This window comes from Colias eurytheme, chromosome 13, assembly GCF_061535395.1.
Source record: "Colias eurytheme isolate Ceu_HAF_F1 chromosome 13, ilColEury1 Martin Lab GWU primary, whole genome shotgun sequence".
In the NCBI taxonomy this organism is placed as follows: domain Eukaryota; kingdom Metazoa; phylum Arthropoda; class Insecta; order Lepidoptera; family Pieridae; genus Colias; species Colias eurytheme.
The window spans coordinates 4206775-4222218 of NC_142992.1; the positions used below are offsets into that span (position 1 = coordinate 4206775).

A 15444-nucleotide genomic window follows, 5' to 3' on the forward strand; every position below is an offset into this window, starting at 1 on the left:
CGGCGATGCGTTTTTGCTCTGGCGGTCAAAAGGTTAACAAAAGAAATGCAATGAACCCTTGCAGTAACCGTTAACAAAGTAATTTCGCCGTCTCAACGCGTGTTTGCTAAATATTTTGGCGGGTATTGTCCTTTAGTCCCTTTTGCTGATTTCAACCCGTCAATTTCTCTTTATTTAAATACCAAATATTAACGAAGGTCTCGGAAGACTTTACGAGCCGCCAAAGGCTACCAACAAAGCTTAACGATCGGCACATTTATGACTATGTTTAACAATGTTTTTTCATGTACGCCCGTTATGAACTTACAAACCTTTGCATCTATTGTTTTGGACGTTTGCGTCATAAAAATTAACGGTTTTAGTTTGGTTAGGAAATTTAATGCTTGCTTTGTCTAGCAAATGTAGGTAACTTAAATAATCGTAGCCTATCAAAAGTTTGTTTGAATTTTGTTGCTTTGACTTTAAATTTTTCAAAGGTTTAACAATAATAATTCTACAATCTAACTGAAACATATATGCATGAAATGAAAGTTTCAAAAACATTTATTTCAGAACTGTTTATTCATTTTTGATTTTAAGCAATTACGGTGGTTTGATTTACTTTTTTTTATTAGAGCAGACATAGAGCAGATAACACGCTCCTAAATCTAAGAAATTAATGCGTCCACTAGTCTATAAATAATGTATCTTTCGAATCGCTATCCACGTAAACGTATGTGGCCTGTCACCCGTGCGTACCTTAAAATATTTATTGTCTTCTGCTAAGCTTTGTATCGGTTCTTACCGCGTCGTAGTCATTGTGGTTTAAGTTACTAATGAGTACCGACACCGCGTTCAATTATTTCCACGACTCACAATTCGTTTCGGACCGCTTCTCGCATTACCATTCGCCTCATTGGCTATTTATTTATTCGTCACCAATTATTTACTGGCCGATGCGGTGTTTCGAAGAATTTTAAAACCCTTTTGTTGGAAGACACAACTTTTATTGCTACCGCTAGCCTTTTCGTTTGGAAAGGAGAAATGTAAGCGATGTCTTGCTGTGTAACGAATTATTGTCGAAACAATTAACACACCACAGAGGTGGTGAAATGACAATTGTTATGTATAACCATGGTATATTATCTCCTACACAGTCTCTGACAAGTCATTCTTGAACCTGAGAGATCTGTGGTTTTTTTCAATAATTCAATAAATTCTTGTTAAACCTCACTCCCGAATGATTAGGTACCTACATGATTACACTGCTGTAGCACAGTATTACTCGGTATTACCAAATAATATTGTAATAATGTGGCTGTAGTCTGTAGAGCGCACGAATAAGAACAATGAGAAGAAAAAGCTTTAAGAACGCCTAGCAAAACAAAACATAATACTAACATACCTACGTATTTATTTACTTTACAAGGTACCTAATTACTACACCCATGACCTACTGGTGTGTCTACCTACATAGCTTTCTTGAAACTTTATTGAGAAGGTTTGTTCTTAAAATTCTACTACGAGAATAAAAATAAAGGACCAAAATGATCTGGGTTCTACCTAAAATACTTCAATATGTAAAAATGGAAATGCATTTATCTCAATAAACGGTGCAAAATAAAACATCAGCTGATTTACTATGTGCTTTATTTTTTGGTTGGCTCCAGCCTCCATCGTTAAAACTGTACCCACCGACTACCGGTATCGGATAAACTCATAGGGGCCCTCAAAAAAATTGAAGCAAAAAACTTTACTTAGAAAATAACAGTCACGACACTAAAACATCATAGACTTTAAAAAGAAGACCAATAAAAGATATTTGCTCCAATTTTTGGCCATAAAATGTTTAAAAATAGATCACTTCCATTGTTTATCGGATACCTTTTGAATAGGGGCTGTGGGCGGCTGCTTTACAAAGGTAAAAAAATATCTGGACCGTTAAATTGTAACTGTTATACATATTTTTAGATAAAATTAACGGCACAGTGTTTTCTGGGAATTTATTAATTATTAATTGGAGCAACTTTGCCTTTCTATTACTTACGGTTCAGAGGAAATTCTTATTTACAGAATAAATTATAAGTAAAAAAAACACAGTGAGATATAATTACAAAAATATGATTATGGATTTTTTGAACCTACAGGCTTTGTGTTTAACTGAAATTATCTCATTTCATCTTTTCAGACAGTATATGATGATGATCAGACTGCAGTGCATTCTTACTTTTTCTAGAGTATTCGTCGAATTGGTCTAGTTACTAGTAGTACCAATTCGATTAAACCATTAAAAATGAATATCTGTACATGTAAAAAGCTTGAAAATTAGTTTTAACACTTGTTAAACTGCATTATTACAATGCACAGGTATGTCCGCGCTGTAAAACATCTCGCAAAAATGCAAGCTTCGTTAAGCCCATAATTATTTCGCTCTATAAATACAAACATGCTTTCATTTTGTATGAAAAGCAAGCTAAGAATGGCGGTGTAGGCATGCCGACTGATATTCAAGATGTTGAACGAACGGATGGTAATAAGCGGGCCATGTCTAAGCTTTGCATATGCTAAGATGTATTGTGAATACTGAATGCTAACGCCGCTCTAGGCTGATATTTTTTGTTCCTAATATGGCTATTGTATCGATGATTTGATTTATATTAAAGCTAGAACCGAACCTTCAGTACCTAATGTAGGTAGGTTATACGATCGTAATTGTATACTATCCGATTCTGAAAATTCTTTCACTAATTGAAAGTTACACTATTTTTTATCATAGGTGAAACCAGATCAAGCGATTATTACATTATAAATTTGATATTTTCTATAAACGGCTACTCACCTACCTACAGCGGGGGCAATATTGGAATTTGTTATGTGTATAGGCAAGCAGGGCCAATTTAGAGAATAGCTGAAATTGCTCCAACCGTCGTGCAACCGTGAGTAGTCGGCTTTACTTTACTGGGTGATGGGTCTGAGTTTTCGGGTTAGAACTTTCTGAATTTAATCTACCTATTAGCTATCTACTATCTTTATATGAACGTTATACATATACAACTACTTATAAGTACTTATCAAAAAAGCAAAAATATCAAGGAAGGTTCTACAAAAAAATAAAAGTTGATTTTGCATGCTGCTCGCACGTATCATTAGAAATGATAAGAGGAATATTTCCTACAAAGCAAGGGAGTCATAGGTACCTCGCTTATGCAAAATAGACTTATAAGAACGTAAAATAATCTGAATTTGGCTTAGAGTATAGGAATCTGGAGTCTAGCCATTATCTGCATGAAATTATGTCGAGCAATGTTAATCATTAATGTTAGTCTAAATCGTAACTACCTACATAAGTTTAAAAACAAAATAAATTAGTATGCATAACCTATTTGTAATTTTAATTGTTAGCACTGTGTTATCTATCATAGGGCAGATTTTTCAATCCTTTGATAAAACTTATTCGTCGAATAATGTATAAAACTACCATTTTAAAAACGTATTCTAATTGCCCGTATTTGACAGTTAACGTGACATTTTAATATTATCGTTTAATACTTTATTGGACGGATAAGTTTTATCCAAGCATTGAAAAATCGGCCCATAGAAGAAGAATATATTGGTCTGTGAAACTGGCCCTTAGTTTACTTTAGGTAGGTACCTACCATAGAAATCTAAATAAGTACCTAACAGTCTTTAGCAATGGTCTAGTCGTTATTTAGATTTCTATGGTAGGTACCTACTATTGGAAATCTATATATATGTAGATTGTAGATATAAAAAAAATATTGATTTCACAGTTATTCAGTAATTTAGTTGTATTTGAAATTTAATAAGAGTAGGTAGGTAAGGGTAACTAAGGTAACTGATTTAATTAATTAATTTATTTTCAAAAATTATCATCATCATCCTCTGAGCGTTTATCACGTCTTTATCGCCCCTTCCCACTGCAATCTTCAGGAACGAAGGGTTCCATTAACTTTAAGCAGATGTTTATAAATTATTATTTTATGTAACTAAATTGCTTTTAAAGACAAACGTCAAGAATTTGATTTCCTGTTATGAAATGGAAATCAATAACACGTAAACAAAGAAGTAAATAATGATAAGTGTGCGATTGATTCTATGAAAAATATTGTTATCTACGAGTATCATTTTCAGCGGTGAACCACGTTAGCGCAACTAGCAACCGCAGCACCTGAAGGAGCGTGTTGGTCGCCCGCGAGCCACGCGAAGAGGCTGCGTGGTGTCGCGTGCCCAAAGCGAGGCCCAACGAAACACCCAGCCACGAGGGCACAAGCAATCTACCGACTTGACGAGGAACATCGGCCGTCGTCGTCCGTCGGGCGTCGACCGCCACACGATTTTCATTTTTCAATTCAGTCGCGCGCCAACTCTCGCACGCGACAGACGTACGCCTGTTCACAGTAAACTTCGTTTCGTGCGTAATGCTGTGATTAATCCTGAAACTGTCGAGTGAAATAATTAGTGATTGAGAACAATATGGTGACCGGTGTAGCTGGTACGCAGGCTAACCCTGCTAGCAATATGAACAGTACTAATACAGTTGAACAGAAAAAGCCGGGTGATAATCGGCGGGTAAGTTGGCAATTTTTTTTAATATTTTTTTATTAACTAGAATTTACTTAAAACTTTTTTGTACGTATAAAAATAATATTATTAATTGATACAGCCTTCGTAACTTATTAAGTAGGTACCAGACATTGAGGTATCATGTAACTCTATGGTACCAGATAACAGATTATTTATATTTTATGGCTAAGTATTTATTATGTAGTAAACCAAGTTTAGGTAAACCAAATAAATGTAAGAAATGTAAAGGAACTAGGAAGTATTATCATCTCATATAAAAATTACTGAAACCATTATTTCTTAAGAATCCTACATAATATGTACAATTCCTACATACCTACTTCGGACTATGATCCTTAAATAAAGAAAAAAAATTATAGGTAAGTACATCAAACTACATCTTGACCTGTATTTTTATTTTTTACTATTAAATTTTTTAGTTTCATAAATTAAAAGTTTTATTAAGGATGTGAGGTAGGTATAGTAGGCTGATTTTTACGATTTATAGTTTATACCATCATTGTGCTTGTGTATTAGGAAGGTATATTATGTAAATATGTAGGTACTTTCATATGAGTAGATCTATCAATAGAGAAACCTTCCGACAAGTAATGAATATTCATTGACATTTGCGTCAACGGCGGTGATTATTATATGCCGTGCAGCTTATTAGTGTTATTATATGCACGACTGTCGGCTCATTCAGATGAAGCTATTATGTTTATATCCGCCACCCGTCGTCATTCAACAATACTGAATACAGTAATCAGTGATAGTGATCGTTTTGTACCTAAATACTTTTGGTACCTACCTAAGTAGGTGTCTGCCACAGAATGTTCTGTGGTGTCTGCAATGCAATGCGGTGTAAGGGCCACTGACACCCCGGGCGAAAATATTGTGGCGCCCACATGAGTTGTTCTGAAGGTTTGCACCAGGAGAGGCCAGAGCCTCCAACTTCAGACGTTTGCGCCCCCCAGAATTTGTCGCCCTGGGCCATCGCCCCCTCTCGCCCCCATCCTAACGCCGGCACTGCTGCAATGTCAATTTGGCAGATACAGAGACTCGCAATTTCACAACACAATTTGAGAAAAAATAATATAAAGATATTATTCGTAGGAATTGTGTATTTTAAAAGCTACATTAGCTATAGGCTATAGCGAACATTATTATTAAAATATAGAGTAGTAAATACCTATTACATCTATAATTATTTTTATTCAACGAATTAGACTGTTATACAAATATGAAATAAGTGTAGGTAGGTCGGTACCCAGGAATAAAAAAAGTAGGTATTGTGGTAAATTTAATGGTAAAACAAGTCTATGACAAATCGAATTCATACATGCTTCTAGAAGTCTAATTTAACAAATAATAATAATAATTTGAGTTTAAAGTTTAATTTAATAAGTAGATATTTATTGTGTATCTGTTGTGCAATTCAATTATTTTTCTTTTTCTCCTAAGTTAGGTCATTTAATTAATTACATATTATTTTGCAACATCTAATGAGTAATTATGTAGTACAATACAACTGTGTATTCATAAACATCAAAGCAAGGCGCGTTTCTTTATCAATACCAACACAAAACGAGCTACTGATTAAATACAAAATCGTGGAACGTGTCTAGTGTTTTTTACACAAAGAAACATTTCCAACTCACGAGGAAACGTGACGTTACATCTTCGCATCGACTTGCAAACCACGCGCGTGTTGCAATGTTAATAAGTACCTACTTATGGTAAACTAAAACTACTGATAGTTATGGTCATAAACTCATAGCACACCTATTTTAATAATTTCGATTGTACAAATATGTACTAAAAAGAAAAAGCAAATTTAGTTTCGAGAAGATTAAATTTCTATTTTATTTTTATTCTACAAAACTTCAAGAGGAAGTTGCGGTCATCCTCAACTCTTATGATTATTAAAAAAGTGTGTATGGGCCTAATTAATTGAGCTATATCCGTTGCAAACTAAATAAGTGTTAGCCTCATTACGAGGAGCGACCGGCTAATTCCTCTAATTAATTCGTATATTCCGGTTACATGTTGCAAGAAATTGATGCAATTTGTTCAATTGCCAGAACCAAGATATTTAGATATTCCGTGAAAATTTATTTTTGCAATTCAATTACAACTCAAATTACACTTGTAGCCCATTATTAATGAAGGAGTCATTAAAAAAGGGAAAGATTGCAGTTTGTTATGAAAATGACGTTGGACGACACCAATTTCATAATGTAGGGCCAATAGAATGATTTCACTTCGCTGGCAGCCCTGTAGCGCCAGACGGTCATGAGTCACAACGTGGGCGGCGTGTGGGCACCCGGGGGCTAATTGTCGTGGGAACGTGATGCTCGCCCACTGTACCGACTTGTGGACATTGAATTACGTGTGGTCGATTAGAATGGTAGTGGATAGCTTGATATCGTGGGACATACAGGAGCGTTTGATAGGGTTGTCACATTTTAGGAGTCTGTTCGTTATATAATGTTTACAGAGATTAGAAATGTATATGTACATAGGCCATGCATACTCGCAATATCATTTTATTTCTTAACTATTGAAAAATGCCATTATGGTATTTCAATTTAAACAAGATTAAAATTAAGTTTCGTAAGTATTCAATTTAATAAAGATTAAAATCTAAAAAAAGATATACATATAAGTACATATGTATATGTATAATACAATTTATTGATATATAATTATGTTAAAAACATAGACAGACTGCAAAGGATTTATTCAACTTTAATTTTGTAATTATGTAATCAATGAAATTAACAGTTCACTTTCTATTCATTATAATTAATAACGGACTTATTGGAGATATTCAATGTTTGAGCGCTATGTACAAAAAATTGTAAAAAGTTAACACACAATTTTGATAAATACACCCCTGAATAAGTATGGTAGGCGAGCGATGCATCACGCGATAAACATCGTCGGAGATAAGCGCAGCGTGCGACTTGCGCCTACACAGCCTCCCGCCCGCCCACTACACTCGACGCTAATTCACACAATTACCACGCTTTGCTTTAGTACTGCTGTAGATATTCATGAATTAGATATATTATAAACTAGCGGGCCGCCCCGGCTTCGCCCGTGGTACATATTTACGTTTTCTCTACATAAAAACCATCCTCGTACTTCAAGGAATATAATAAAAAAAGAATTATCGAAATCGGTTCAGCCGTTGTCGAGTTATGCGCTTACCAACACATTTTGCGATTCATTTTTATATATAAGACTAGCGGTCCGCCCCGGCTTCGCCCGTGGTATATGTTTACGTTTTCTCTACATAAAAACCATCTTCGTACTTCAAGGAATATAATAAAAAAAGAATTATTGAAATCGGTTCAGCCGTTCTCGAGTTATGCGCTTACCAACACATTTTGCGATTCATTTTTATATATAAGACTAGCGGTCCGCCCCGGCTTCGCCCGTGGTACATATTTACGTTTTCTCTACATAAAAACCATCCTCGTACATCAAGGAATATAATAAAAAAAGAATTATCGAAATCGGTTCAGCCGTTCTCGAGTTATGCGCTCACCAACACATTTTGCGATTCATTTTTATATATAAGAAGATATCGTGTGCGTTTTATTTTTTGGATAATAATGATTTGTTTGCAGAAATATTGCGCGTACCATGTAGATAAATGTATGGTTTAGCATAATAATGAAATTGAAGTAGGTATAAGATCTTTTTGGGTGTCTATGCGTACCGGTATTGATGTGTTTTGTTCTATGTACCTACAAGTCTATGTTCATAGGTGAATTATTAAAGGATGATTTATTTTTACTTAGTCAGCGTTATTTCCATATGAGAACCATAGGAGTCGAGTCGTGTCCCGGCAATGTTGTTTTCAATTTTATGAAATAGTGTTCATTCATAATATGAATCACATGCAATTCCTGTTTATATTCTATCACATTAAATATGAATGCTAGCCATTAGCGCGCGTTAGTGCGGATCACAAGCGTGCCGGAAGCGTCTGCGCCCACGCATTGGCACGCGCCCCGCTGCATGCTTCGCTATTCGACAAGCGTGCCAAATGCCTAGTGGGTAAAGCGAGCCATGGACTAATAGCGCCGGCACAGATAATAATATACACGTTAAACCTGGGTGGTCGCTGACAAGCGATAACGCAAATATAAAAACTATTTTTATTTTATAGGTGTGACGTAGGTACTTGCAGATAATTATTGTTCGAGATTTGATAATAATAGTGATTTTAAAAATAAGCGTTTTCTCGAGGTTTACTGATAACTAACCGCGAGTTTACGAAACTGTTTACGTTTTTTTGAACCAATTTAAAAAAAAGTCAACTAGATTAGTTTTAAATTTTAATTTCATTTACAATAGCAATTGGCACACTGTATAATACTTAGCCACCAATTTTGATTCTTGGAATAGGTTTTTACGTTTGCCTAGGTGACCTAGGTCAGGGAATGTTTATATTTCATTCGCCACTTCCGATAAATTGTAAAAAAAAAGATTTTTTATTAGGTATATTTTATTTTATATAGTGCCTTGCCTTGCATAACAAAGTACACAACAAATTAACTTATAAGTACATTATTTCTATTCCTTACGCATAACATCTAAGTAAGTATAACAACAGAATGAAACGATTTTTTATTTTAGGGTTTATTTACAAATTGTTTATGATAACGTTAACGTTATAAAGGACATTTTATCTATAGAATATAAGTAATAAGTGTCTAGAGATAGGTGTAGATAAATAAAATACAGCGGATGTATAAAGTGCATGCTGCATACCTTACAACTGGGTAAGTGCCAGCTCGCAAAATAGCTAGTTGAAAGTGACCCCTGTAATAGTTTTCAGATCCAATTAATTGCGTGAACATTCCTATTGAATCCTCTTACTATAATGTGAAGTATAAAATATATTAGCTCTTGGGGGTAATTTAGTATATTTATCCTTTTATGCATGCTTTGCTTTCGGCATGGTATGTGCAATAATTAAATACAATATATGTAATTATTTAACTATCGATTAATAATGTAAATGTCCTAAGTTATAAATTTATTACACACTTATTTTACGTAATAGATTCTTCGAAAAGATCTTTCTACAATTAATAAACTATTGTCTCAGAAACAGCTATTAGAAGACTAAATTAGAACACTTCTGTCATCTACCTAGCTTGAACGTAACGCTAAAATCTTTATTTAAACTTCTCTTGCATTACACAGATAGAATACTACCTGTGTTATTGTTTTTATAAAACAATACGGTACCCTAAAACATATTCCGTCACACACGTGCGCGACACGGCGCCGTCTAATTCCGTGTCGGTGACTCGCCAAATCGTTACGTAAACTACAGTCTGCTAAACACTATTGATTGACACTAAAAATAGTACAGATAATTATATCTATAAGCCATTAGGCTTTATTTCCTTTCATACAGCCCTTTGAACTCTAATCAGTATGGAATTCTCCAACGAAAATCTTGTGTGTAACTTGTGTAATTACTAATTAGCCTATTATAATTACATATTAACCACCACAACCCAAGTCTTCAGTCATTTCATCCAATGAAGACATAAACTTTATACATTTATTAATTACATTGAAACTCTATCGAGTTAGAAAGTTCTTAGACTAGTCTCTATTTTTGAACATTAATATATGCATTTATAATAAAATTTAATTTATATTTATTAAATGAAACGCCCATAGCCAGTCTATCTAACAAGCTCCGATAAGGTATTCCATATTTATATACCGTGAGATATAAGATGACACGCGTCTTGCAGCCACGTGCCGCCCGAGGCGTGTGCAAGGGCGATAGAAATTTATCTTGTACATCGTAATTATATACAGGACTTACGTAACAAGAGCTGAAGTTGGAAATGTTTTAATAATAAAGTAAATATCGTTCTATAATTAATCAATTTACTTTTTAAGCCAAGCAAGCAAAGGTTATCTATTTTTGTTAGTCGTAGTAAGCAATTATTAATAAGTAACTTTTTAATAATTTTTGTTACAACTGCAGATAGACAGAAAATGCTCGTTAAATAATCGGAGCAATTTACTATTTAATCATAAATATTTACCAAGAATATTGTTAAATAATTAAATATGTTTTGACTTTTGACTTAAACGTTTATTGTATTCAAAATTTGCATTGTTCTGTCAAGGTATATGCAGATCGCAGCATCAAATTACACTGGGGTAGATCCCTTTAAAAATAATAAAAAGTGCAAAAAAATCGCAGTCGGATGAAACCCATTAGAAAAGGAGGGGAATATGATGAAAATTAAAGGAAAAATAAATTACGGTCAATCCGAGTTCGGGAAGTGGGAGGGGGGAGCTTTTAAGAGAAAAAAATGGTTTCTCTCGATTTCCGACAAAACTACAAGTCCTACGGAAAAAAGTTCAATGGCAAAGTTGTAGGTAATAAAAAAATCTACAACTTTTATATTGACAATTTTTTCACATAACCTCAAAATTTAGGTGAAAAATTCAAAAAACCAAGTTTTTGGTTTTTTATTTTTAACTACTTCAAAATTTATTTTTTTTCTACGACATTTGGTAGAAACTTGCTTTATTATGTCCCAAGTACACTGTAATTTATTTGATTGAAAATATTTATTTTTTCGCCTTATTTTGAATTAATACCAAAAAAACAACCTAATTTTCAATCGAAAAGTCACCCGTCAAAATATCAGCTTTTTTCAAAAACTTTGGGAGCCTTTTATTCATCAAAATCTCTACTTTTATATGGTGTAAAAAAATAAACCTTACCAAAGTAAATGTTCTCAGGAAATGCTTACAAACAGTGTCATAATTAGCTTTTACTAAATCAGGCACACTTCTCGAACTCTATATCTTCTCTTGTATCGGCTTTTCGGTAATATTTCAAAAGAAAAAAAATTATCTGTTCTAAGTCTGTATTTTACAGCATATTCAAAAGCAAAATGATGTCGATAAAAACATTTCAGGTAGTTTGAGAAGTGTGCCTGATTTAGTAAAAGCTCATTTTCACACTGTTTGTATGCATTTTCTGAGAACATTTACTATGGTAATGTTTATTTTTTTTTACACCATATGAAAGTAGAGATTTCAATGAATAAAAGGCTCCCCAAGTTTTTGAAAAAAGCTGATATTTTGACGGGTGACTTTTCGATTGAAAATTAGGTTGTTTTTTTGGTATTAATTCAAAATAAGGCGAAAAAATAAATATTTTCAGTCAAATAAATTACAGTGTATTTGGGACATAATAAAGCAAGTTTCCACCAAATTTCGTAGAAAAAAAATAAATTTTGAAGTAGATAAAAATAAAAAACCAAAAACTTGGTTTTTTGAATTTTTCACCTAAATTTTGAGGTTATGTGAAAAAATTGTCAATACAAAAGTTGTAGATCTTTTTATTATCTACAACTTTGCCATTGAACTTTTTTCCGTAGGACTTGTAGTTTTGTCGGAAATCAAGAGAAACCATTTTTTTCTCTTAAAAGCTCCCCCCTCCCTTTTCCCGAACTCGGATTGACCGTAATTTATTTTTCCTTTAATTTTCATCATATTCCCCTCCTTTTCTAATGGGTTTCATCCGACTGCGATTTTTTTTTGTTTCAAAAATTATCTACTCTAGTCTAATCAATGGTGACATTGAGTTTACATGAAATAAACACGATATTATCTTCTTAAATGGGATATTTACTTAAATAAGACTTTATTAAATTGCTAATAAAATGGAAGCAAAATCCGAGAACAGCTCACATCGAATGAATTCAGCTTGTTGTTTATAGTGAAAAAAAGGAGAAATATAATTATTTAGTTATTGAAATCGTCATGCTTAACAAACGGAAACTAGAGACCAATAAAACACTTTCTCTATTTGCGTTTATTGGCTGGTCACTGAAGCGTGGTCCTTCGATACGGATAAGTCACGTGCCTCGCGTGACCCGGCGTCACGTCCAGTGCTAATCGCGGCCTTCACCTTGCACGCCGCACGCGCCATAGATAGGTATCCATTTTAAGGTTGTCTTTTAGGGTTGTCTATTTATAGTACGGTTTATTAAGGTTGGATTTGTGATAAGAGTTATTTGTCTTCTTGCACTTGATGTAATACTTTACGAAGATGAGAGATATGATAGCTTTTCATTAATGTTCATGAAACATTCCCACAATCATATTACATATATTAATATTGCTTCCAAGATAAATAGATTGTTTCTAAATCACGACGTGACTAGATGATTCTGAATCAAATGCAAATTGAATGACTTGCTTTCAATATCACATATAATTTATTACATGCACAATTGCTGCACTGAACCTTATAAACTAACGTCTTTTATCTTTTGTTCCAGAGCAACAAGCCGATAATGGAAAAGAGGCGTCGAGCTCGCATCAATAATTGTCTGAACGAGCTCAAGGCGTTGATCCTCGACGCAATGAAAAAAGACGTAAGCATTTCATCTTGTCTCATAAAGAGCTCTTTGCTTTAGACATATTACTCTTAATGGCTTATGCAATTTAAAATTATTGTAGCGTACTTACAATTTACTAATTCTTGTTGCAGCCGGCGAGGCATTCGAAGCTTGAAAAGGCCGACATTCTAGAAATGACGGTGAAGCATTTAGAGGGCTTGCGTTCTGACGGGGCGGGCTCGCCTGATAGATTTAGAGCGGGCTACAGGCACTGTTTGTCAGAAGTCGCAAAATTCCCGGGGCTGGAAGCTGGTTTGAAGAGGCGCTTAGTGCGACACTTAGAAGGATGTGTGAGCACTCCTGGGAGTAGACCAGCCGGGGCACCGACACCGCCGTCCGATGCGGAGGACGTTGTCACTCCTCCTCAACATTCGGCAATCTTTATCTCAGGTAATTTAAATTAGATTTTCGAACAAATAACAAATAGTGTGTATTATAAAACGATAAAGATTTCTGAAGGATTAAAACCTACACGATTAGAAAAACATTGCAATATTTTCATAGTGTTTTCTAAAGTATGTATTAAACATGTAAATGTTTGTATAACACAGTTATTTCAAGTATCTACCTACGCATTCTTATAATTATGTATTATGATTAGTATACATATATGCATCACATTACCACACGATGGACAATTTTAATGACACAATCATAATATTAGCTTTTTATTGTTCCAGCTGGATCCGGGTCTGGAGTTCGCTTAGTACCAGCTCGTTTATCGAATGGGGATATTGCTTTAGTTCTACCAGCTGGTATGAGCGCCAGTACGTTAGGACCGGTCCCCACCCTTGTGCCACTTTCTCCCCGGGATGCTACATCGTCGGCGTCATCTGAACCCCGTTGCTTCTCTCCCGCGAGCTCTGGGTGGGACTCCCCCCCACCGCCGACCGACGAACCTTCCCCCCTTGCCCTGGTAACTCGGAGACCACCAGAAGAAAAACCATGGCGACCCTGGTGACGCACCTGCCTTCCATTCCTTTGCCTGAAAACTGTGATAAATAGTTTAATGTAGATTTATATTTGGTTTGAGTGATAGTACATTGAAGTTCCTAATATATCATACATCGTTTTGTGAATTGTGGTCAGTACAATAGAATATGTTTGTGATTGAATAGGTTATGAAAATTCTATAGGTACCTAGTTTTGTGTTTATGTATGTTTTGCCATTTAGTTTAGCATTAGGTCTTCCTTAAGAATAAGTTAAGTGATTGTAAATTTTCGTGAATGACATCTGAGGCAGTATTTCATATAGAGGGACGATATTATGTCCAATATATTAAAAGAAATATATTTTATGTTAATAAAGCACTAAGTGCCATATAGATGAAGATATTATAGCACGCGTTCTTTGATTAAAAATTTAATCAACAAAATTACTGCACAGTGCAGTGTTATTTTGTATAAATTATATAAAATTATTTAGTTTTCAAAATATAATTAAAGAATTCTGCGTGCCTTATGAATACAGCAAAGTCGTATAGTCTTCCATCCTATGTAAGATAGATTGTCTGCATCTTACGATAGTTATTGAGTAATCTATTTTAATTAGCATAGTTATAAAGCTATAATTATATAGTGCTTCGCATATTCAAATAAAAGTTTATTACATAGCAAAATAGTTAAGAAATCGTGGATAAATATGCTACAAATAACTTACTTTCATTGTTCAGTTTGTTACCAATTTACCTACAGTCTCTGTCTTCCTTATAAGTTACCTTTATGGACAGTAATTGTATGCAATATAATAAGTAAATTATATTTATTTGATATAAGTGTTAAATGCTGTATTCATTTATAATCATCATAGTAAATGTAAATAAGCCAGTTTCGTTCATCACTAATTTAAGTGTTACTGAGTGAATGACTTGATGTAATTAAAGAAAATTGTCTTTGTAGTTTATATTATAAACAGAGAAATAAACTGTAAATATTTAAGTTAAAGTGATACTATGATAAGCATAATTTAAGTTCATGTGAAGTACCTAAAAGACAGTAAGCGATAATGTGGAATAAATATTTGAAAAATAAACTACCTGCTTTTTATTTTAAAAGTCATATAGAACTTCAAAAACTGGTTGAGAGATCCCTCCCCTAGATCTAAATCTAAAATGTCTCGGGCCTCGCCCCTCGGCGTCTATAGTCGAAAAGAACTTAAAACTAATTATTAATAAACTTAAAACTCTGACGACGCGGTTGGCGCAGTGGTAAAGTAACTGCCTACTGAGCCGACGGTCCCGGGTTCGATCCCCGGTCAGGGCAAATATTTGTGTGATGAACTCAATTATTTGTTCTTGGGTCTGGGTGTTATCCATACTAATATTATAAATGCGAAAGTAACTCTGTCTGTCTGTCTGTCTGTTACTCAATCACGCCTTAACTACTGAACCAATTTGCATGAAATTTGGTA

At 34.2% G+C, this 15444-nt stretch overlaps 1 protein-coding gene across 1 annotated transcript; it reads left to right on the forward strand.

Annotated features, from left to right (window-relative positions):
- The first annotated feature begins 4332 nt into the window (after window positions 1-4332).
- On the forward strand, window positions 4333-15040 carry hry (bHLH transcriptional repressor hairy). Its single transcript, XM_090108662.1, has 4 exons — window positions 4333-4569; window positions 12915-13010; window positions 13127-13424; window positions 13715-15040. The coding sequence occupies exons 1-4, from the start codon at window positions 4474-4476 to the stop codon at window positions 13993-13995; spliced, it is 771 nt and encodes a 256-aa protein (XP_089964788.1). The 5' UTR covers window positions 4333-4473; the 3' UTR covers window positions 13996-15040.
- Window positions 15041-15444: the final 404 nt, after the last annotated feature.

Coding starts and splice junctions, on each gene's coding strand:
- hry (XM_090108662.1), top strand. CDS start 4,474: ATGGTGACCGGTGTAGCTGGTACGCAGGCTAACCCTGCTAGCAATATG. Junction 4,570..12,914: donor AGCCGGGTGATAATCGGCGG/GTAAGTTGGCAA, acceptor CTTTTGTTCCAG/AGCAACAAGCCGATAATGGA. Junction 13,425..13,714: donor TTCGGCAATCTTTATCTCAG/GTAATTTAAATT, acceptor TTATTGTTCCAG/CTGGATCCGGGTCTGGAGTT.